Below are 26,211 nucleotides of genomic sequence, written 5' to 3'. Positions count from 1 at the left end.
ACAAAGCAGCTGCATGAATGCCAAAGCTTTAAATAAAAGTAAAGCCATTACCAAAAGCCCGACCACTTTTATATTTACAAAGACAAGCACTGTCGATTTGAGGTCTTTTCTGCTCAATGATCTCAGAATTTACCGATATTTCGGAACGGATGTGTAAATGGTCTTTTCGGGAAAAATTCCGGAATGTCCTTGCCTGTGTGAACAGCGCTTTTGTGAATATTCTTGTTGTTCGGGAAATTTTCTGGATGTTTACCAGTATTACTGTGTGAAAGGGGCCAATGTCAAAACAGTTTACCGCTATACCTTTTCCTCGTAACTTGCACATTATTTGCACAAATGTTTTTAAATTCAGCCCAGTATTTAGAAGCCTGAATACGTCAACAGTGGCAAAGAGAAACAAGGACAAGCCGGAGACACTGAGGAAGGACAAGTCCTGTAATAAAGGGTCGTCTGGCAGGCTATCTGTTTTTCTATCTAAACGGAGGCTAATCAAATTGCGCGTTTGGTGGCCCGGTGCCTGTTTTTAATGATTATTTCTTGCAGGCCTTTAGGTCACGAAACCAACCTATTTTGCAAATGAATCAAAACACTCACATGTGCATGCTTCCTGTCATCGTCGTGGTCATTATTGCATCCAAGCCGACACTCTGAATGCTAATGCGTTAAGGAAGCTAGCGGAATCTGTGTTTTTGAGGCATATCTGCTCGTCGAATCCCATGAGAGGTGTGCGAGAGAGGGAGCACGGAAAGAGCAAAGGCCTGCTGTTGTCTCTTGTCACCATGGAGAGAAATGGACAGAGTAATTGCGTTGTTCCAGGGCCTGAGGAATCCCATCAGCCAGGAGCTGGTGCTGTCAGAGAACATAAAGATGCCACTAAAAACTTAACTCTCCACTGACATGTTGGGCGGCTCAGGCCTGCACAAAACGACAGGGGAAAAGACAGACAGATTAACCATGGTGGGGTGCAGATGAGAGCAAAAGTGCTTCGGAGAGGGTTTGGGAAACAGCCAGCTGAGATGAGGGCTGAGAGTGCCTGTTGCCAAGATTGTGTATGATGGATCTGAATGAAGTCGAAATAAATGCTTGGGGTGGCTTAATTCTTTTGCCATTTACTCAGCTCTGGGAAATACCAGGGGTTTTCTCGGAGGCACAAATGAATCTTATTTTCTCTCATTGTCCTTAAGTTTCATTTATTGTCATATTTGTGTAAGTTAAGGCCCCGTTTACACTAATGCGTTTTTGTTTTAAAACGCATAGTTTTGCTACAGTTACGCCATCCGTCCACACTACGCCGGAGTTCTCGAGCGCCGAAAACGGAGCGTTTTGGAAACGCTGGAGAGGCTGTTTTCATTCTAAAATGCTGCTGATCTGTCTCAGTGTGGATGGGGAAAGACGGAGACATCTGAAAACGTAGGCAGGGCTGCGACGTTTGCCTATCTGATTGGGGCTTTTCCTCAATATTAAGTTGCCCACACACACAGTTCAGTCTCGCATCTTCTTCTTGTGAGTTCAGACTTCTCAAGTTTGATCAAGGCTGCAGTCTCCCCCTTCTCAGTTTAATATGGAAAACATACCGAGGACACGCGTAAATCTTCAAAGGGAACAGTGTACTTTGTAACTTCATTCACATCACCCTGGCTACGTTGTTTTACTTTCTCAAAAAAAATGTAAACATGGTTTAAGGAACTGCCTATTTTCATTTTAATATTAGCAACTTAACATACAGCAGAAATGTTGAGGCGTCGTGCTGTATAATATGAGCGCCATCTTCACTGTGTGCATATTTATAACAAAACAGAGCCTATAACAACTGCCTCCTTTCAATTTCAGTGAAAATACGAAACACACCCTCTCGTGCTAAATATCAGTTTTAATCATTGATAATGGCCATTATAAAAGTATAACATACAATAAGTTTATACATTGTAGGAAATAAAGGCAAGCGATCAGTCAATGTAATTAATCCTCAACTTATCTTTGCGCTTAACCAAAACACGTTACTTGTGAACAAGTAATAGATTCCAATGACCAAAGTCAGGGAATAGGCCTATGCTGTTAGATAAAGACAACAACATGAATGAAATATCACGTTTAGCAAATATAGCGAGATTAGATAGCAGTCCGACTAGCAGAGCTCTCATCTGGGTAGAAGTGCTGCAGCGCTTGCCCGAGAGTGTGTGTGTGTGGTCACGTGATGTGCGTTTTCAGCGTTTTAGTGTGGACGGAGAGCAGTTCAGAAACTAAAACTAACAGTTTTAAAACTAAAACGCACTAGTGTAAACTGGGCCTAAGACAGTAAGACAGAAAAAGTTTAGTTATTTTGTTGCTTATCAAATGGGCATCCATATGTCCATCCTTCATCTTTTTTTGGTCTATATCTATACCTCTGTTCCTCAGTCTATATCCATCTATCCTATCATGTAAGACTGTCTGTCTGTCTGACTGTCTAATTGGTTTTTTTTTGTCTATCCCAGTGGTGCCCAATCTTTTTCTGATAAAGGGGCAAAAACCAAACTTTATTGAGGGCTGTGGGCCGAAGTTAAATATACCAAATAGTTTTACATTAAATTTGTTTGTTTACTTAAAAAACTAGAAAATAACTAGAAAAACAAAAAAGCACCGCTTTAAAGCAAACTAGACTTTAGATAAACTTTAGATACTTAAACATATTAAATGATGATACAGTGTAATTAAAATTTTTTTTTAGTAAAACCATAAACAATCCCATTTATAACACAATGGAGCTCATTACTGAATACACCTGTCAAGCTGCTCCAGCCTTTGCCTTGATTTGCTCACCGATGTCTTGCGCATTGTCTTCTATCTGTCTAGTGACAGCATTTACATTTTAAAAGTCTGATTCATATGAAGCATTTAATTTTAGTTGGCTTTTGTCGTAGGTTTTCATTCAGGATGTCTCTGTACAACCCTGTATCAAAGGTCTATAGACAATTCCTTTGTCTTTTTGCTTGGTTTGTGCTTTGTCATGCACTGTTAACCCTGGGACATTATATAGACAGGTGTATGACATTTCAAATCAGGTCCAATCAACTGAATTTACCACATGTGAACTCCAATTAAGCTTAAGTTTCAAAAATGATCAGTGGAAACATAATCTACCTGAGCTTAATTTAAAGCTTAACTCAATAATACTGAATACTTATGTACATGTGATTTTTCAGGTTTTTTATTTATTTTTTTAATATGCAACAATATCAAAAAAATCTTTTCACACTTTCATTATGGGGTATTGTGGAAATGTATTTAATCAAAAAATTGATTTCAAAAATGTGTTTGATCCATTTTGGAATAAGGCTCTAAAAAATGTGGAAAGTGGAGCGCTAAGAATACTTTCCGGATGCCCTGTACATTAAATTGGAAATGACAATCTGTCAAATGCATTCGCCCCAACCAACTCCCCATCATTCTCCCTGTGTTTTCAGAAGGGATGGTGGGCCTAACCAAAGGTTACCATGAGCAAACATTGGCCCATGGGCCCTATTTTGGGCACCTCTAGTCTATCCATTCATCCTATATATTCTATATATCTATCCATTCTCCCCGTATATGTTCATCTCTCTCAATGTGCACATCATCTATTTTTTCTATTTGTATACATTTATCTTTTGTCTGTCTCTCCATCTCTTTAACTTTACTACTTAATAGTTAATTTTAGTCTGCTGTTCATAGTTTGTTTTGACAAGTCACTGTTAGTTTTGAACCTTTATCTCCTGCATGAACGCCATAACACGTTGGGTTCACAGCTCTGGCATCACAGCTCTAACAATAAGCACACATTTAATAGAAATCCACACAGGTCTAACAGAAGTGGGAATTTGACAAGTTTCTTTCTTTGTTAACTTCAAAAAGGGTTTAACATTGCCTGAGGAGCTCTCTTGTTAGCCGTTATCATCGCCCTATATGATAGGTGGGCTATTTGATCTCAGCGCACCCGCTCTCAGCACAATTAACGTTGCTGCATGAAGAGAAGTCGAGTCTCTGTGCTCCATACATCTCTCCAGCAGGGAGAGTTAATTGTGTTTTGAAAAATGGGCCTGATTGCATGACTGCGACCTCTACTACTGTCTGTTCTCGCCGGTTTGAGATCCCGCCCGGCTTGGAGACTACAAGCTCTCTGACACCTTTTGTTTGTAGCTCAATTATAGTGTCTTTGAAGGTCTATCTGAGCAGTTTGCTCTACGAGAACGCTCCTCTGAAACGTTCCTGCTCCAATTTTCTTAAACGGACCTGGGGATTGCGTGTTGGGTTTTCACAGCACAAGAAAAATACCATTCACAACTCGGGTGTTTCTGTTAGCGTGAAACCAAAAAAAAAGTGTCAGATCTGTAATGCTGAGGGAGAAAGGACAGGTAACGCAAGCAGCGTCGGGCATCACAAGCTAGGTGTTACCCAGTTCCCAAGCACACTCTCACACTCTCACACTCTCAACAAATCACAAAGTATCTCCTCTTCAGTCTCCCTGTGGGACATAAAACCCACAACCGGTCATCTCCCAATTCCTTTTTTTTCCCTTCAGTTCTGAGCTTCCTCTTTGTCTCCTGTGTGTTTGAAGTTCTATGAAGTGCTTTCACATGGGCCTAATCTCTCGACGTCTTCTCTTCTTTTCCAGATGGTCACAAGAACAAAGAAAATATTTGTAGGCGGATTATCAGCTAACACAGTAGTTGAAGATGTGAAGCAGTATTTTGAACAGTTTGGCAAGGTAAGTTTTCATTTCCCATTGGCTAATTTCATGAAGAGATGTTTGCTTATGATGAGAAACGCTGTCCTTCAACGGACTCTTTCATGTGAGGGCTTTCAAACAGGCCGTTTGAGATGTGGCTGTTTGGAGATGAAAAACCCAGTGTTCGTCTGGTCTCTGTCACCACTGGCTCAAGTAACCTAGAGCATTTTCTTAAAGCTGATGCGTGGAGACTTTTCAGTGGTAAAAAGAAAAAATCAAGTCCTAAATTAGTGTGCAAGAACAATCAGCAAGCCACTGATTAGAACTGAAATTGTGTTTGGTTCTGACTTTGACTTTGAGTGTTGATGCAGATTTCCCAAATTGGTTCTGATTCACAAATGTTTAATTTGATTTGATTGAAAATGACTTGGTTAATTTGGGTACATTTTAATAAAAACTTTAGTTTTGGGAACAAATGTATTTTTTGAATAAAATTTAAAGGGCACCTATGATGAAAATCATCTTTTGTAAGCTGTTTGGACAGAACTGTGTGTAGGTATAGTGTGTCCACAGTCATATTGGGGTGATATAAACACAATAAGTCACTTTTTTTCTTGAATTTTAAATAGGATGGTTTCGGAAAATGTAGGAAAGTTTAACGATTAAAATCATATTAGGTAAGGTGGGTGAACACAGTGAGTAAAGAACAATTGTTGAAAATGTATTGTTCATTCCAACTGACAGCTCTTAAAATCAAAACAAAACTGAAAGACTAGCATTCATCCACATGTATCTTACTACTTTTTACTTTCATGTGCTTGGATACAAATCCCTTCTATTTTGAGGCCCACCACATTGTGACGTAGGAGTGCGGTTTTTCCACCCATCGACATTGTATTAACATGTCTCCGTAGTAACACTTATAATCAAGTCAACAAGACAGGTCGTGCACAAAGCAACTGGGATTAAATGATCTGTTTAGCTCTTTGTGATCATCATTAAATGTGATCAAGAATGAGTTTTACAAGTTTGAAACGTTTTTAAAACAGTGCATAAAGTACGTTAAAGACTGTAAAATTGCTGTAATTCATCACCACAGCCGCATGTCGGTACAATTATAAAAGAAGACGCATTAATCCCAGTTTTTGGACGTCAGATCAGGGTTATTTTGTACAGTAACACAACGGATATCGATACAACAGTGGATATTAAAATGTATCCTCACGTTTGCCACGCCATTGTGTATGTGTCAACTTTGCAGAAAAGGCTTGAACAAACTCCACAACAAATACATCAAATAATCATTGGGAAAGTTCTTACTGTAGTATTTCTCACAAACGTTACGTGAGAACTGCTTTCTTCATGTCTGTCACTGTGCTGTTTATCTGACTCAGCTGGAGATTGAGACACACTCTGCTAGGCACTTGGGAATAGTGGGCGGAGAGAACTAGCATTAAAAGCACAGCCAACATTGTGTTTAAAGCAGAAAGTTCCTGCATTCTGAAAGGTATAATAAATAATCTGATGGGTTTTTGAGCGGAAACTTTACAGACACACTCTTTTTAAATCTTGAAAAAGAGGTAAAATAGGTGCCCTTTAAATTTCACTATCTACTAATGCTTTGTTGCTGTTAACTTGAATGAAATGAATCAACTCCACTACCCCTGTTGAATATATCATATGCATTAAAAATACCTTGATCAGAAGAGTCCATTCAAGGAATCAAGCTATGCTTTTTATGTGATTTTGATTCCCAAAAAAGAACCAAGCTGTTAAATCCGTTTGGTTCAGAAATCAAACTACGCTGTTCCCTTTTATGCTTTTGAATCTCTCTCTCTCTCTCTCTCTCTCTCTCTCACACACACACACACACACACACACACACACACACACACACGCACACACACACACACACACACAAAACAAAATGGTTAGTCTTTCATTTCAGGAATCACTGTATTCACACTGTATGCTTTTAAATGACTGAAATCAACAGGCTTGTAAGACTCATTTGTCATTTTTACGTATAAACCGAGAATAGGCACCGAGTAAAAGATTGATGTTGGGTCTACCTGACGTGTTTTTGCAAGCCTGATGTCTACTGTACGCATTCAGAAGATTTATTGTGAACCCGTATCTTTGTGTGGCCCAGGTGAACTTTTTTTTCTGTTTGCTGTATAATATGACTTTGAGTAAGTTCGCTGTCTGTCTCTATTTCAGGCACTGTATAAATACCTAGCTCCATTTGTTTGTAATCAGCTGTGTCTGAGTGGACCTAACACACACTTGACTTGATTGAAGGGCTCAATTATGCAGATGTTTTACTTGCCCTGCGCTGTACGTCTTGCCCTGGGGGTGTTTTCACCAGCGCCAGTGCTGGCAGTAGACAACCGCTAAATCATTGTGATTAAAGGAACAGCAGAGGATTTGTAGCTTCTTAGGTCACAAGACTATATTAGTCTTACCACAGCCTGGTTTATTGAGGCGTACTTGTCTGCCATCCTTACGTAAAGCTGCAGATCGTTATTTTGAATGGGCAGCGTGATCCAATAACGCTAAAGACCTCGGCGCTCTGTGTCTCGTTGTTTATAAGTTGTGAAGCAAATGCACAGTCTAATGAAGTGTCTGTCTCCGAAGACAAGAAAATTACAAATTGACCATCCGTTGGATGCGCACGTGTGAGTAAAGGCGAGCCTTCAAAGTGAGTTGTTAGAAGGTTGGACGCGCATTTGCTGCAAACTCTTGATGACTCTGCAAGTCCGCCCACCTGGAGGTTGTGCCACACTGTGGTGTCAGTAGAGCTGAAACCCGGAGGTTGTGTATGTGAGTGTGTGTGTGTGTATGTGTGTGTGTAGGCCAATTAACAGTGTCTCCTGGTGAGCGGTGGGTAGAGAGAGACGAGGATCCTGGGAGGAGAGCAGGTGGCATGGGGCAGCAGGGTCACAGGATCTGTCTCCTTAGAAGCTGTGTTCTTCCTGAGCGCTTTTTCTGTGCTATGACAGCACACACACATACTTAAGAGGCACTAAGGGGCATTTATTGCACAACACTGCAGAATTAAGATTTTAAAAGCCTCTCCACAAAGGCTCTTTGAGTTGGATTCACTTTTCATTAGCATGCAGTCATTTGGTGCTAATGCAGCATGTTGCCTTTTTTTACATTTAGAAGGCATGCCTAAATCATTTCCTCCAAAACATCTTATATGTGTTTGGACAACAGACTTGGCATGGCTTGACTTAAAATTTTGCCAGAATATTTTTCACATTTGTCTTGATGAGAACGTAAAAGGCCGCCTCGCTCCCTGAATAAACCTCCATGTGCCCTAATTACATAGGATGGCTTATGCTTAGTCATAGGTTTAATGTAATCGGCTTGGAGTAGATCTCCAAACAAAGTATACTTATTCTGCTAAGTTGAAACAACTCCTGTTTACTTCATTACCAGCCTCCCTCACTTTCTCTCTCTCTGCCTCTACCTCTTTTGCGTTAGTGTTTGCTGTGCTGCTGTGGGCAGGCTTCAGTTTCATTAGGCCTGAGAGTTGTTTCCAAGCCAGTGCTCTGCCACAATCAGGCCTTTATGCCTCCTCTGTCCTGGTTCCCATATCGGCCTGGGTGAGAGCCAGCTTCTACCGTTTCAGGGGCAAAACGTTAACCTCCTGCAGGCTAGATACACAGATTGACACTGGAAATGCTTTGTAAAATCAACAATATGTAACAAAATGCATACTGAATAAAAAAACCATTGAATGTATTATTATTAATAATATAATAATAATAATAATTATTATTATTATAATAATTAGTGTTATTAGTATTTAGCCAGTTCAAGTTTTCTTTAAAGATATACTGGTTACAGTTTAAAAGGACTGTTACTAGAAGAAACATGTCTTTTGTGTTACTCAGCAATTGTTGAGCACTGTCTTGACATCACTATTCAGGACTGTAATTAAAACATGACATGACATTTGCAATGCATTCATAGTCTATATCGCAGTATACATATGCATTTTTTGGTTTATAGCTTCAGCAAACATTAGTACACAAACATGATATACAGTAACATAGCATGTAGATCTTGAGGTTTTCATTGAGTGTCATGACATGCTTCTTCATTTGAACTGTAGGGTATCCGCAATCATACTGTGTAATGATGATGATGCAGCATTGTTTGTTTTCCCATATCATTTAAAAACATCAAAGTTTAACCGTTAGATTCATCTCAGGTAAGGTGGGTGAACAAAGTGAGTAAAAAACAATAATTTAAATAGTTTGTTCACTCCAACTGACAGCTTTTAAAATCAGAACAAAACTGAAAGACTAGCAATCATCCACATGTATCGTACTGCTTTTTACTTTCAATTAATATTGCTGTTATTGCCATGTTTGAAGATTTGTTTTTTCTTTTCACAAAAAGGACTTTTCTTCTTTATTCCTCCACACAGTCACTGCGTGGTCTGAGGTGGCTTGTAACCCATTTATTTCAATGGCTTGCTTATATATAATAAACTTATATATAATAATAATGAATAACTTAACTGGAATAACGGTCAGTGCTATAATAACTGTGCTGCAGGCATCACGAGTTCAAGTCCTAATCCAATCCACTTCTCTCTCCAACTTCAATTCCTGTCAATATCTACTGTCCTATCATAAATAGGTTCAAATGCAAAAATAATAATATTAATAAATATTAAAAAAAATTTAAAAATCAAATAATAAATCAAAAAGTCCATTTCTAATAATTTTATCGACTGTTTTTTTAAGTCTGATTTTTTTTTTTTACGGTCTGTTATTGAGTTGACATTTAGTCTTACAACATTAGTCTTAATGTTTAGTCTTACAAGATAAAAGTGTGTAATAAAAGTAACAAATAAATATTATTTGTTTGTTTGTTAGACTTTATTAATCACAAAGGGAAATTCACGTCACAGCAGAGCTCTTTATATTAAAAATAAGTTAAATATATATAAAAACAATAATAAAATTACATTCTTATTGCACACCTTAGTTTCAAACAAGGAATAGACACTTGTCCATATCTAATAACTATTACTATTCAGCACAATTTACAAAGCAGTATGGGTTCTTTAAGTTTTCGGTTTTGAATTTGGCCCAGAATTTTAATTTCTTAATTAAAGATTGCATCTTTAAGGCTAATTCAAGCGCGTGCGGTCGCATAGCCTTCGATGTGGCTGACGCTGATGCGCACCTCTCAAAATATATAACTACAAGCTCTGTGATTGGTCAGCTTGGTAGCTGTGATGGGTGTGGGTGGTGCAGAGATCTGCAAGCTTAATGGAGCGAGTGTTTACAAGTGTCGAGTCCCGTGAAGGAGCTCCAGATGGAAACTTTGGTTTTGTGTTTACCTTATGATTAAAGTTGTTGCACGTCTTCTGGTTCCTGCCTTTGAATGAGTGAGTTTTAGCTACTTGTACATTAAGGTAGCGTTCAGTAAAAAAATAACGAAGAAACTTGACACAGAGGAACATAAAAAACTGCTGCCTGCTAGCGTTTCGGAAGTGTTATTGCAGACACAATAAATTGCAGACAGACAATATTGCAACACAAACAGCACGCAGACGGATACATGCATAGCTACATGTAAGGCATGTGCTGTGGTTCACAGCGATCACTTGACGGAGAAGTATAAACCAGCCTTAGTCCGTGCAACCCTGTCCTTTATGTATCTTGTCAACTAAAATAACTGATTTGATTGGTGTTGGTTAATGTTTATCTTTTAAAGTAAGAAATTCAACTCAAATCACTCTTCACAAAGCATATTTTTCTCCACAGAATGTCTTTCTCTGTATTTTTGTCATCGAGCATGTTTTCATTTTCTCTGTGGTGGTTTTGAGTCATGACTCACTGACCAGCCCACGTTGAACTTTTGGACAAACTAAACCATAATCACCGGTTTGGTGACAGACTTGGTATTGTCATGTTGCTGTAATGAAATGTCACAGTTTTCTCATTCTCTCAGCTTCAGTATTCAGTGAGGACAGTGGGCTGCCTGTAATGACTGCATCCCGAGCACTCACTGTTAGTTAATTTAGCATACCTGGTGAACCGCTAACATTTAATAACGGCATTCGATTTACCTCAGGCTCGGGTAATAAAAACAATGCACCGCTCTATTTGCAAGCCTGGCTGCATCACTGAGCCCTTAAAGTCTGATTTGATAAGCTTGTTTAACGAGAGGTGTTTGTGGATTCGGTGTGAAGAGTTTATTTCAGACACATTTTCCTCATGTACACCGAGAGACTGTGGAAACATGACAGCAGTTCAGTAGTGAGAGTAATGGCGGTCGTCCAGAGTTGTCCTAAAGATGCATTGTCTTCCACTCAAGGTTAGTTCTTTTACAATCAGGGTGTTTTTTCATTGTCATTGGCCTTTAGCTTGATCATCTCAGGGTTTAGGCCTCACACCTTCAAAGCCGCTTTAAGACAATCTGCATTTTTAAAAACTCTATATAAATAAATTTAGTTGGCGAAAGGTTAAAGCAACTGTGCATAAGCAAATAATAAAGATTAGCGAAATCCTCAATGGACCATGTGAAAACAAGGATAAGATTTAACTTCACACAGTTCTTTGTGCCGTGCGTTACTGTGAATTTCCTCTTTCTTGATTTAGTTTGCAGTATTTTCAGTGTGCAGCTCCAGCTTTCTGAGCGTATCATGGTTTATTTTCTTTTAATGTCTTAGCAGGAACTTCATTGTCTGGGTAGAGATGTGTTATTTCTTATCAAAAAGCCCTTTGGACTACCTTTCTTCTTAAGACTGGCCAGGGAAGTGTCCTCTATTCACTGCAAGGTTTAGCAGTAAATCCCTGTGGACTTCTATGGAGGCAGTAGCCCTTAAATGTTCTCCACACATCAGTGGCCTCGCACAAGTGGGAAGTCACTAACAAAAGGTAGAAATTCTTAAGGGCGGCTGAAATACTCAATCATGGGCTCCTCGCTCTTCAGTGCCCTCTGGAGTGAAGGGAGAAAACAAATGAGGACCTAGCAAGGGATGAAAAGGGAAGGTGAGCAAAAGAAGGGGCTTTTGAACTGGCTGGGATTAGTTTTAAGATGATGCGCTCACTCTAGACTCCTCCCTCTGTGTCCTGTCGCCCTCCCCTCAGCCCCCTCCTGGTCTCATTCTCAGCGATCCGAGCCCACACCTGTATTTGTTTCGCTACCGAGTCTTTAACAAGGTCTCAAAATGACTTTCACAGCACTTGTGTTAACCAGTGAAACCAAATCTTCTTGTGAAGATTGAAAACACAATTGATTTTGGGCAGGGCTGAGGTCGCCAGCCCAGGCCTCGCTCTCTTTCCGCCTCTGTATGCTCTCTGGCTCTATCAGATTGATCTCTATCCTTATTTCATTTCATTTTTTTTTTCTCCATCCATTGTTTTTTCTTGGCTGGACACACATCCAGAATGTTTTTTGATCTTTTATCAAAATGTCACCTCACATTTCAAACCTGTGTTCTCCCTCTCCAAGGAAGTCTATAATACTTGGAAAAGAAACCGTCTGTTAGCATTTCCATTCATCCCAATGGTGGTTTTTCGGCAGACACGCATGTGGTAGGGAATATCTTGAGCTGTGCCATCAAAGCTAGCAGATAAGCTAAAATGTAGGTTCACGCTGGCTTATAAGCCTCCCGATAAAAATGAATAACTGGAAAAACATAAAACTTACTGGAAAAACATTTGTATTTAATCAAAATACAGTTAATAAAGTACATTTAATACAATTTTAGAATCAAACGTTTTAAAATTGTCTTTTGTCAATTAGAAAAGTGAGTTATACAATGAATGATTTCTTGATCATTTCCTTTATATTGTTGTATATAAAGCTTATTTACCAACAGAATGATTCCTACATCTTCCAGTATGGTGGAACAACCTTGTCTCCTCATTCTAGTGCATAAACCATAAATGTTTTGAGGGTTTTAATTGCGCGTTGAATGCCATTTTACACGTTTGTACGTAATAAAAGCTTAATATTTCTGCTTTCATAGCAGAATGCGCTAGGGGCCTGTCTTGTAGCAGTTGGTGTGTAAATGATCTTTAAAACATTTTGCTGAAGGAAAAATAAAACACAAGGTACCCAGAAGATTTCCCCTTAGTTGTCAGGGCGGCTCAGAAGCTTTCAACCCAGCGACTAGCTCACGGTTGTGGGCTCTAAAGCACAGGCAGCGAGATCTAGCTTAGCGGGGCTGTTTGAAAGAAAAATGAGACAAATGATTTAACACTCTCCCTGACCTTTGTTTGCTCTAAGTATTGGCTGTGTTTCCAGGAGTCAAGGGGGGATGATTTTAAAACGCCCACAGGAGAATTTGAAGTTAAACTGCTTCTTGGCAAAGATTTCCATTTTGATTCTGCTCTTTTCCTTTTCGACTCCCTAAGTCTGTCGTTCGGCTTTACGTCTTGTTTTTCAGGACCTCCCAAGACTACATCATTTATAACCTTGTGGTGATGGATTGGCTTGAGTTTAGCTGCCTTGTGTGCACCAGAAGGTCCCAGTGCTTTTACCCTTTGCTCATCAGGAAGCTAGTTTTCATCTTTGATGGCATTATTTACCTGAACTCCTTTAAACCAGAGCATCCAATAGAAATAGCTTGACCACATTTGGCTAACTTAATCGCACTAATCACTCTCTGTTAATTGCTTTTTCCTCGTCAAAGTCCCTGTGCTCTAAGATGATTTAGAGGGCATGAAAGCTGGAATCAAGGTCTTGTAGATGTCGTCAGAGCTGTGTAGTGATGCCATGATGCGTCATGCTGCTGACCTTATCTGTGACCCTTAAAACGACAGTGTGTTTTATGGATTTAGATTATCTACAACAGATGGTTTGCACTTTTAAGTGCATATTTGAGCTTCGTCGAAGCTTTCAGTTGGGGATAACCTTTAAGCTATATTTAATTAGTATTTAGGTTTTGATTAAGATGCGTTTAAGCTTGAGGTTTGCAAATAGCGTTAAACCATTAACACATTGTGCTTTTAGTTTGATTATAGTCTTAAATTAAAAGAACATTTTAGTGTTTAGTAAGGGTCCATTCAATGTTCATACCCTCATTGTATTCTTTGTTTTTACCATTGTCTTAAATCCATTCTCCTGTGCTTATGCTATAGATAAGTCTCTTTGTAAGCACGGATGGCCTTGATTGCCTTTGAACAAAGTCATTGGTTCATGTGTAGAGGGATATCCCTCAGGGGGCTGGTCATGTTTGTTTAAGGTGCTAGCCATTTTTAAGAAGATTGACCTGATTGACCCTGATTTTCAGACCTTGCTAACTCTAGCAAATCTACAAGAGATAGCAGGCCTCAGACTGCAGGGCATTTTAACTTTAAGGGAAAGACAAAAGGCGAATGAAGAAACGTTTCAGGTAGATTTCCCATATATATATTTTCTTCTTTTCTTTGGTCAAAATGTCTGCTTTGGCTTCAGCTCAACCTTCTGCGTTGAGTGGCACTATCAGATCAGCTTTGGCCATTCCCACTGTGCCTGGAGCTGCGCACGCCGATTGCGATCTTTTCCACCACTCCCTAGGCATAGAGTGCACCAATTAAATCAGCTCGGTGCTCTATTAGGATTTAACCGGAAAAAGGGACCCATTTCTATAGAGACCATGACATTTCCAATCCCCCTACTGGCACCACCAGTTCACCTGTGGAGATAGCCTTGGAGTGGTAATAACTTTTGACTCAGGGGGGCTTCTGTGATCTTCAAGCTTCCAAGATGTGGTCTCAAATAAGCCTCCACCTGCCAGGCCGGCTCTTAGAGAGAGAGGCACCACTGTGTCCCGTTGCGCTGTGAGCTCACAGGAAGTCTGCAGCGGCCTGATATTCCACAAAGCTGTCCAGGAGCACGGAAGCAAAAGCAGGTCTTGAGTGACAGCTTCTTTTCACTCTCAGACGTGACGGTTGGAAAACAGGATTATCGCAGTGTAATTCAGACTGTGGTCCGTCGTGAACTTTGCAAGGCGCTTTTTGGTGATTATTTTTTTAATTTCTCCTTCGGCAAGGATGATTGATACGCTCGTACGTCTCTCATCAGCTCAAAGAGGCGGATGCGAAGAAACGAGAACATTTAAATGCTCAGCGTGAAAACAGTCAGTGTGAGCTCGAGAGAAAGACGTGGCGATGGGAGAGAAATTATAACTAGAGTTGTCTCTCCTCAGCGTCCCTCCAAAATCTGATTGGGCTGACAGCATGGGTGCTTATTTAGCGCAGGGCCGCCTGAACACTAACATGCTGTTACACGTTGTGCAGGAGTAACGTAGGAAAAAACACATAAAACAATGTCCCATCAGGATAACTACCTCTCCCACTCAAAATGCTTTGAAAGCTTTAAATGGCCTTGTTTCTGTCCCCCTTTCTCCTTCCACCTTATGCTCACTAGAAGGTGCAGCTTGTTTTTTTTTCTCCCTGCAGCTTGATGCAAAGCCTTAATGAAGCCTCAAAGGTATTGAGCATCATATACAATTACCGGGCTTACGCAGCGAAGAATGGCTGTATAACGTACGTTAGTGCTGCGCAGGGGCTCCGGTGGACCACTGCCAACATGGTGTGAGGAAGAGATGGAAAAATAGACACATAAGACAAAAGAAACGGCCTCATCCACACATAATTAGACAGAATTCGCTCAGAGACTCAGCCTCTCTTAAAGGGCATGTCCTCTCAGATGAGTGTCAACAACTGTGGGGTTCTGCTGTGTTGCTTCTGTAGATGCAGAGATGGAGGCGGGGGAGGAGAGGAGGATAAATGGATGAAGCAGATTGGATTGATAAATATATTTGGCGCATGCAGGCACGCATCACGTGCATATGTGTGCGTGCGCACGTTAGCGAGCTCCTCATGCCTGTTTGCGCTGTTTGAGGCGAGCACGCAAGGAATTGGCGAAGGACTCTCTGGGCTGCATTGCTAATTAACTCAAATGCCAATGTATTACCTGGCTGCTTTTTTGTTTTTTAACAAACTCTCACGCCGTCCCACTGTATGAAACAGAGTCGGGCGCGATGATATGTCATTGGGGAGCACAGTAAGGTTGAGTGTGCACCATGGGGGTTGTGGGTTTGTTGTCGCTGGAGATGGATCCTGTGGAGTGGTGTAGCAAGGGGCCAAGGTCAAGTAGTCCCTCACCGAATGCATGAATATGCAGCTAAGATGGAATGAACGAACAGAAGGAATGCAGTTATGTGTAAATAAAGAAACTACAGTGTGTGAAACTTCAAAAGGAGCATTACCTCTGCAAGTGGCACCGCCGCCGCACTAAAGGATTAGGAACGAATTTTAGGTATAATTGCAGTTTGCCACTATGCCGCCAGGGGGGCACAAAATAACTGGATGCAAACGGATCAAAATATACAGTAGCTGTAAATACCCTGCTACTTGTAAATGAAGTTGAAATAATAAAGCAAAGCATTATAATTCCTTCATTAATCATTAAAAACTTAAACTTTATTATCCTTGTAAACTTAAGTGAAATGAGGATTCGTTCTGGAAAGTAAAATAAAAGAAATAAAAGACAACTAAAATGAAAGAACAAACATGCATACACACAAATAAGTAGGCCTAAATAAATAAAGCAGTGTTTTAACCTAAATATAGAGAGATGTACAGTGTTTGTCATTTAAAAGTGATAGGACTAAAACAGTCTGTAAATATGCTTTTTTTTTTTTTCGTTGTTGATTATATTTTACTATCTTATTTTATGTTTTAATTATAGCACATGAATAATAAATTAATAATAAAATAGGCCTAAATAATTATTTATTTAAAGACATGACCAGCGAAACACAGAGAAACTTTCCGGTGAATATTTTAAAGGGCTCTTAAGTTGAATGCTTCTCCATCAAAAGCATAAAAATAAATTGACCTACCTCAAGCTGATCACTAAAATTATAATAACAATAAGTTTGCCGCAACACACAACATCTATCTATCTATCTATCTATCTATCTATCTATCTATCTATCTATCTATCTATCTATCTATCTATCTATCTATCTATCTATCTATCTATCTATCTATCTATCTATCTATCTATCTATCTATCTATCTATCTATCTATCTATCTATCTATCTATCTATATATAGTATATATTATATATAGTGTATATATATATATATATATATATATATATATATAGTATATATATATATATAGTATATATATATATATATATATATATATATATATATATATATATATATATATATATATATATATATATATATATATATATATCCAGTATCTTGTGTTTTAATTTTAATTTCAGTTACTTTGCACATGCATGTGAAATATAATGCATGCATAACAGCAAAAAAGGAAAAAGCAGTCAAAAGGTATCATCAAAAATCAACAAAATTAGCTATATTAAACACCTTGTCAAAACAGTCTATCTATTTAGGCTATTTTAATATAGGACTACTATAATGGTGTATATAGGTCTACTATAATGCCTACAATAATGTTTTTTTTTTACGTTCAATTAAATAAGTAATATTTATGCCTACAAATCATAAAGCTTTTCGTCAGATTCTAATTGGATAGACATGCCACATATGCCAGAGCACACATCCCTTCACATTGTAATGACAAACACATTTGCATTGACAGATATATACCAGACTTCAGGAAATGATACTTCCTTAGGCAAGCCGCTCCAGCACGGAGCCTGAGCACCCGCTGCCCTCCTCCCCTATGCTGGCTTCCTTCCCAGGCAGTGATCCTTTTTAGATTTGACTTATGAAAATAAAAACACTCGCAATCCATTAAAATGAATTATATTTTGCTGACTGATTTATCGTCCCCTAAAGGTTTCCAACAAGAATAACTTGGCATTAAATGTCACCTTGAAATGGATTAAAGGAGAGATGGATATTGTAATTGTTTTCAGTGTCTGCGAATAAGTTTTGCTGTGTATTTCAGGCTCTCCCGACAGTCTTTATCAGCGCCGTGGGGGGAAGCGGCAATTTTTAAATGTCGCAGGGACTTTTTTGAAAAGACAGCTTGTCAGTTTTATCCCAACGTCGTGGAGGAGTCGGCTGGCCTGCTGGTGCTATTGCCTCAGGAGCTGAACTTCACAATAAGGGAGTGAATGATTTGGATGATTAAAAAGAAGGCGAGTACAAGCGCTCTAATTTCCCTCCACAGCAGGTGGTTGTCATCCATCCTTCCAAACAGCTGGTGGGAGGGTGGGCCGAGGGCTGGCGAGGAAGGGGTCTGGGCCTGGTGCCCCCGTCACCCGCCTTAATGACAACACACTGCTTCCCCAGCGTCCAAACAGCAGCCACACACGCAGATGTTCAGTCTGCTGTCTGACGACATGCTGTCGAGGGTGGTCAGAGACGCTGAAGTCCTGAAAGTCTGATTGAACACACATTGCAAATCCCTTAAAATGTGCTATTCAGGATCAGGTTTGAGGGATGAATTGCTAAATTAATATTGGAACTACATTGTGGTTGTTAGTCTGTTTGAAATCAAAATATACCATAAACACTCACCGGTCACTTTATTAGGTACACCTTACTAGTATCGGGTAGGACCCGCAATTAACTTTAGAACTGCCTTAATCCTTTGTGGCATAGATTCAACAAGGTACTATAAATATGCCTTAGAGATTTTGGTTCATATTGACATAATAGCATTATGCAGTTGATGCAAATTTGTCGAATACACATTCATGATACGAATCTCCCGTTACTCCACATCCCAAAGGTGCTCTATTAGATTGAGATCTGGTGACTGTGGAGACCATTTGAGTACAGTGAACTCATTGTCTTGTTCAAGAAACCAGTCTGAGATGATTCGCGCTTTATGACATGGTGTGTTATCCTGCTGGAAGGAGCCGTCAGATGATGGGTACACTGTGGTCATGGTCAGCAACAATACTCAGATAGGCTATGGCGTTGACACAATACTCATTTGGTTCTAATGGGCCTAAAGTGTGCCAAGAAAATATCCCCTACACCATTACACCACCACCAGCCTGAACCGTTAAAACAGGCAGGATGGATCCATACTTTCATGTTGTTGATGCCAAATTCTGACGTCGCCAATCTTTGCATACTTCTTTGAATACTTTTGTAACGAATGGTTATTTAAGTTACTGTTGCCTTTCAGCTCCAACTAGTCTGGCAGTTCTCCTCTGACCTCTGGCATCAATACGGCATTTGTGCCCACAGAACTGCCGCTCACTGGATGTTTTTTTACTGGGTTCTTTGTAAACCCTAGAGATGGTTGTGCGTGAAAATCCTAGTAGATCAGCAGTTTCTAAAACACTCTAGACCAGCCCGTTAACAACCATGCCACTTTTAGAGTCACTTAAATCACCTTTCTTTCCCATTTTTATTCTCAGTTGCAACTGCAGCAGATAGTCTTGATTATGTCTACATGCCTAAATGTATCGAGTTGCTGCCGAGTGATTGGCTGATTCAAAATTTGTGTTAACAAGCAGTTGTACAGGTGTACCTAATAAAGTGGCCGGTGAGTATATTCGCACTTGTTTTGCCCCTTTCATCATTAGTTTGCTAATAGGGAATGATGCCAAGGATTTTGTATACTTTTCCAGTTGGAAGTACATCAACATGCCAAACTAAAGGTCTGACCAACTTCCGGTTCACAAAGACTTTAAGTTTGAATCTGGCCTCAATTTTCATGGTCAATCTAGTTTTAAGCGCAATTTTCTTCTGAAAGTGGAAAAGAGCCAAAAATAACATTAATTATAAAGCAGTAAACACAACTAGCACAGAAAACAGCTTGGGATCTGCATGGCGCATGTCTGTTTGAAGTGCCAACGTTAAGGGCACCCAAACGAAGACTAAATCACTCACAGCGTGACGCGTCAAGAGAAGAAAGGCCGACTGACTTCAGTTTAGGGGTCCAGACTTAATTAAAATTATCACACACTGCAGAGAATCAAGCAGAGATGCATGCCGTGTTCCACTAGGATAAATAGAAAGCGCAACTGCATGAAGAAAGAGGGTGAAAAAGTGACTTTCACCCCACCTTCTTTTTTGTTTGATCTGTCGCAGTGGTCCAAACAGGCTGACCGCACCACCCTGGGTGTCAAAGGAAGCTCTTTTAAGTCTTCGCAATCTCTTGCACCCTGGTGGCTCGGAGTCTTACATTAGGGGCGGAGGTGCCATCTCTGCTAATTATTTTGTATCAGAAGCGAGCAGGATTTTAGACCTTGATGTGACGGATGCCACTTTCTCTACCAATCTTCCAGATGCAATGGGTGCTTATCTCAGGGTGCTACGTTGAACATGGTTGGCACAGACTCCCAATCCCCTTTGTTTATGAAGAAACAGGCGGATAGCAATAACTGAATGAGTGTGAATGAAGGGGATTTTCCAGGCTTTATGGACCAGAGCCCCCTTGCAACATGACAAGGGAAAATTACAATATGTCAAACACACTGGTGATGTTTTCTCTTGTTCTTTTGTCATTGATGTTTCTTTTTCTTGTTCCTATGATCTCTGGATTCACAGAAAGTACAGTTGTCAGTCCTGGTTTAGTGATGAATATTGTTACTTGGAGAAATAGTTAAGTTATTAACGAGAGTGACAATCACGTTGTGTCACTGAACTGACTTATCAAAATGGATTCTTTTTACATTTTCAGGACTCAAAAAGATGGGGATACAAGCTGTTTGTCATTTAGATATTTTAGATGATTTTGCTGTCGTCCCATCATAGCTGTTCCCTGCCGTTCGGATTTGATTAAATTTTGGAAAGACTGTCATAAGTCACCTTCTTTGATATGCATTTGTTTACTTGTGCTCTTGACATTATCCACTTGATACACAGCATGATACACAGTAGCTTAAGATATTCCACTAGTTTATATAGGCATAGGTGTCATAAGGATTATTTGAAGCACAACTAAATAATCAAGCACATATATGGATATCAATGCTACCATTCATAATTATTGGTAATTTCCATTTATCTTTGTATTGGATGTGTGTATATCTATTTCTATTAATTTTTTTAGAAGAACACTTGAAGTGCATCTTTAACTACTACATCTTTAACTAACTACTACAGATAACAAACATTTTTTTACTCCTAAAATTAGTATCAGAGTATCACCTCTCAAAATGTTATGATGATTATTAAAACAATTGATTTCAGCTTTTCGTGTTTTATTTTAAATAATTAAAAAGTTCGAAATAATTTGGATAAACAATAAGTTTTGAGTCCAAGTACATACATAAAAGCTTGTTTTTGATTATTGTGAATTTATATTATTATTATTATTGCAAATCAAATTTTCCCCAAACTTTATTTATAGAATTGTCCATAAATAACCACATAAAGTTGGGCATTACCAAAATATGCGCCAGTGTTGCAGGAGCCTGGTGACAACAGTTACCAAATCAATTAGTTTATGGCAGGATCATTAAATACTTGGACAGAATGTATCGTGATATTTTTGACTCAGTCTAAATTTGACACACATCAAATAATGCTCTTTTTACAGCTGCAGCAGAACTTTCTGACTTTCATTTTCTCCCTTTTACTGGAGGACTGACCTTGCTCCCTTGAGCTTTGCTCTGCCAAGCCCTCTCTACCCCTGAAACAGATAACAAGCTTGCTCTCTGCCGTTCTCCTGCTTCCCCATGACCTTTCATTTCATATCTTCCTCCATCCCTCTCTTCCTCACCCACATGCTCCATCCATCCGTTTTCAGTTTCATGCTCCAAATCTTTGTTTAGAAAAAAAGAGAGAACAATGCTACTCTCTCTTTTAAAGCCCGCATGCTGCAATTTACTTTGATTGTTGGCTTTTTAAACCCGTTTGGATGTTTTATGAGACATTCAGGGTGCTATGGAAACAGTTTAGTTTGAAATCTTTGTTTTAGTCACCTTGATGGCAGCTGACATGTTTATAATAGAATTGTGCTACACTAAGAAAAATTATTCAGAAAAAAAATTAGCTGGATGCAAACAATGTACAGTATATGGGCTGAATTTAAACAAACAAATTAAGTTAAACATGACTGAATTTAATTTGTTTGTTTAAATTCAATCCATATAAGTATATTTTTCAGATGATTTGTCTATTGAACTGCACTCTAATCATCAACGATACTGCAGAAGACCTACTGGAACCCATTTAGTCAGAATTCAGTCAAATTTGGTGAAAAAAAAAATGGTTTGAGGTCACATTCGGTATTGGGGTGTGTGAGAGATCTGCAGAGTGGATGGCAACATCAACAGCCTGAGGTATCAAGACATTTATGCTGCCCATTACATTACAAACCACAGGAGAGGGCAAATTATTTAGCTAAGATCCTGAAAGCAAAGAAGGTCAAGGTACTCCAGGATTGGCCAGCCCAGTCACTAGGCATGAACATTATTGAGCATTTCACGGGTAAGATGGAGGCATTGAAGATGAATACAAAGAATCTTGATGAACTTTGGGGGTCCTCTGAGAGCGCTGTCTTTGCAACTCCAGATGACATTATTAATAGGTAATTTAAGTCACCGCAGAGATGTATGAATGCTGTCCTTCAAGCTTATAGGAGTCTTACACAATGTTTGATTTCCACTACACCATGACTTTATATTCTAAATTGCACATTATTTCTGTTAAGTTTTGTCTAAGCAAAGCCAGAGCTTATTGTTCTAATTAAATAATTAAAAATCAAGGCATGATCATATATTTCTTTGGTAAATAAACGTCATCTAGAGGCCTTTGTATTTCATATTAGCCACTTCTGATACCAAATGATCAACTTGAAGTCAAGTTATTATTTTTTGTTCCGAAAACTTGGATAGGCGACAAGACTTTTATCCGTTAGTGTAAATTCAAAGCGACAATAATTTGACTGTTTTTACACCCTGATCTTTTGTCCCCAAACTATAGTTAAATGCTGCAGAAAATAAAACAAACGCAGGCTTGGGAAAAAAGAAAGTAAAGCAGAACATTGGGTGAATAAACAATAATACTGCGGCTTCTATCCTGTTAGGAAGTGAATAATTGCATGTTGCTGGAATGCACCAAGCCTGAATGTGACCTTTCAGAAGCACAAAATACATATACATGCGCTGTGGCAAATAGATTTCATTCTGCACGTCTTTTATATTCTAATTTAGTGGGAATTTATGCATGCCATGGGAGAGATTTCAGAGACGGCGTTCAAGCCTCTCAGATTTGGCGTTTGGAACATTAAACACAATGCACCGTGTAAAAGCATAGCTTGTTTGGAGTGAAGGATTTGAGAGAGAGAGAGAGAGAGAGAGAGAGAGAGAGAGAGAGAGAGAGAGAGGATAAATCAGGGAGGGAGGCAGTGAGTGAGTGACTTGTATCTGAGTTTTCCCTACAGCTGCCGTCTGTGTGTTTGTGTGTGCACAAGCAGGATTTTTGGCAGTTGTGCCTTTGTGCCTCTGAGTTCAGGAGTCGAGCTTCAATCCTCAGTTTTCTCAATCCCCCCTTTCCACCCCACCCCATCACACCTGATTCACTCTGACAAAAGGCCCTAATGGCTCAATATTTTACTGTGGCTTTTGAGAGCTGGCGGAGAGAAAGAGAGATACTCTTGGAGCCCATCTGTCGCATCTGCTCCCCGTTCTACGCATGTGACATTCACTCAGGAGTCTTTTAATTCAGGAGCGCAACTTGGAAAGAGCTCTTCGAGCCTGTGACAAATTGCTGTGAAGTGCGACGATCGGATCGGACTCGCTCGCTTGTGTGCCTGCGTTAGACGCGCGTGTTTGAGCAGATGCACATCTGGTTGGCAAGGTTGCCTTCGATGAGGCAGGCCGTAGCTCGCTAATTGAAGCGTCGAAAACATCCAAGTTAAAAATAAACAAACACATCCGTTAAGTGCGAGTCTAGCATCAATGAGGGTGACCAAAGGGTAACTTTTGGTTATTTATTGATTTTATTTAATAGAAAAAAGAACAGTCAGTGATTCGAGTTTTTCGTTGGATGGAGAATATTAAGTGGTTGTCATGGTTCCCCATTTTTTGACTATTTATTGTTTACCAAGGTATTTGCAATTATTAACGCTCTCTTGGTAAAGACTGATAAAGGCCTTGATAGACAAGGATTTTATTTTGTTTTTAATTTATTAAATTTTTATAATTTATCAAATTTTGTATATTTTTTCATTTTATTAATTTTATTCTACATTTAAAATTATTGTATTTTTATTTTATATTTTATTTAATTTAATTTTATATTTTATGTAATTTTTTTGTTTTATTTTTTAATTTAATATTTAATATTTTTTATTTGTTTTATTGTTTATATATTTTATTATTTTTATATTTTTATTTTGTTTAATTTATAATTTTATTTTTTATTTTCAATATTTTGTTTTAAACTTAATATTTTATTTATTTTATTTGTTTTATTTTTTATATTTTATATATATATTTTTTTGTTTAATTTATAATTAATTTTTTTTACTTTTATTTAATTTTTAATATTTTGTTTTCAACTGTTTCTTTTATTTTCTTTTATTTTTTAGATTTGTGACCTTTATTGGTAGAGGCTGACAGTTGTTTTGGTGCCACTATATGTACAGTTTATTAAGTTGCCTCAACTCATATGTACTTACACTACACAATAAGTACATAAACAATGTATTAATTTCAAATACATGTTTTTACATTACACTTATGCTTGATCAAATATCTAAATGCAATTACAACTGTTATTAATTTCTGTAATTACATATTTAATTACACTGTTGACCATCCCTTACACCTTAACCCACCCTTAAACCTTTTTATACCACCAAAGCTGTCCCCAACCTTATCTGTATCCTACCTCAAGAGCACCAGAAGTGTCGTGCAATACATAATAAACACATTAAGTACATTGTATTTATTTTTTGATGCAAGTTGATAGTAGTTAATGACTCTTAATATAAAGTGGGACTGACTTTAAAAAAAACAAAACATTTTGTTAATGTTCTTTCCATTAATTGACTTTTGTTAATTGCATGCTATGTTGGTAATATTTTTTGCTTTATTTATAGTTTTAACGTAAATATGTGTACCATATTTAACTGGCATTTACTGGTATCATCTACATTAACCAATAAATGCACAATTGAACTACTACTTAGTCTATTAACAACTACGCCAGCCTCCACCAACAGTCAGTTAACAACTACATCAAACTCAATTTCCAGAGGCTTGTTCCTGAGCCACCGAATGACCTTCAGTTTGCACACTTTTCTGCCTCAGCCGGAGAACTGTGCTTTTTATTATTTTTTCCCCCTGTAGAGGCCAAACTGGGGAAACGTAGTGTGTTCTCCCAGCACTTAATAACCATTCACACTATCAGAATGCTTCATTACACACCTTGACCTCTATGGCATTTTCTCTTCACTCTGGATTTTACGGCAACTCTGCAAAAAGAGTCTGAAAATAGAGAGCGAGCGAGGAAAGGAAACAGCCAGTGAGAGAGAGTCTGATTGTCAGGTGCAGTGTTTTGTAATTACTGTAGCTTCAGCTGTAGACTTGAACAGTTCTGCTGGCTGGCTTTATTAGATTCTGTCAAACATCTCTTTCACACACACACACACACACACACACACACACACACACACACGCAAATCACCCCCTTCTTTTGCAGCAGGTTTCCATCTGAATGCTTTATATGGAGAAAACCTGTTAGAGGAGAAGTGGTCCACGCTAATCCTCATCTCACACTGTGATGATAACATGAGTTAGGCCCGCCTTTAAAAACATCACACACATAACCGAGCATTGACTTCACTAAATGACTTCAGTTCAGAAGCCGTTTTATGTAACCTATAAACACAGATTTTTAGTGGTGATTGCTATGGCAAGCTGCACTATTGCTATTGCTCATGTTGTATTATGGATTTTTACTACATGGACTTATGGATTTGAACGAGCCTCAATTGCTTAGCGGTAAAGTACACCATTTGTGATAGCACAGTTTGTTTATATATTTCTCCATTCAAATCATTTCTCGATTGGTAGTGTTAATATATTATCATTATATATTCTGAGTTGCTATAAAATGGTATGTCTGTAATAATAATAATAACAATAGGGCAACATGGTGGCTCAGTCGCCTCACAGCAAGAAGGTCGCTGATTCAAGTAAGCAGGTGCTCCGGTTTCCCCCACAATCCAAAGACATGCGCTATATACAAATTGAATAAACTAAATTGGTAGTAGTGTATGTGTGTGGATGAGTGTGTGTGTATAGATGTTTTCCAGTGATGGGTTGCAGCTGGAAGGGCATTCGCTGTGTAAAACAAATGCTGGATAAGTTGGTGGTTCATTCCGCTGTGGCGACCCCTTATAAATAAAGAGACTAAGCTTAAGGAAAAGGAATGAATGAATAATAATAGTTAATAGTTTGATTGTAAAGTATTATTATTTGTCTATAAATCACTTAATGGCCTGGGGACTTCAGTACATTACAGATATGCTCACATGATCACTCGGATCATTAGGATCAAGTAAATTAGAAATTTAAAGTTCAGTTAAAGCAGGCTACTACACCCCCCACTGCTGGAAGAAGCTTCCAGAAGTTA

General features: G+C 38.7%; 1 protein-coding gene across 51 annotated transcripts in view; it reads left to right on the top strand.

Moving 5' to 3' along the window:
• The window catches only part of msi2b (musashi RNA-binding protein 2b), a 413,474-nt gene that overhangs the window by 119,784 nt on the left and 267,479 nt on the right, over positions 1-26,211 (top strand). For all 51 annotated transcript variants that reach the window (XM_073922868.1, XM_073922871.1, XM_073922856.1 and 48 more), the window contains 1 exon segment: positions 4,631-4,723. In XM_073922868.1, the coding sequence (XP_073778969.1) occupies positions 4,631-4,723 (93 nt within the window).

This window comes from Danio rerio, chromosome 15 (genome assembly GCF_049306965.1).
Source record: "Danio rerio strain Tuebingen ecotype United States chromosome 15, GRCz12tu, whole genome shotgun sequence".
NCBI lineage: Eukaryota > Metazoa > Chordata > Actinopteri > Cypriniformes > Danionidae > Danio > Danio rerio.
The sequence above is the reverse complement of the archived record's forward strand: the minus strand, read 5'-3'. Positions and strand labels throughout refer to the sequence as shown.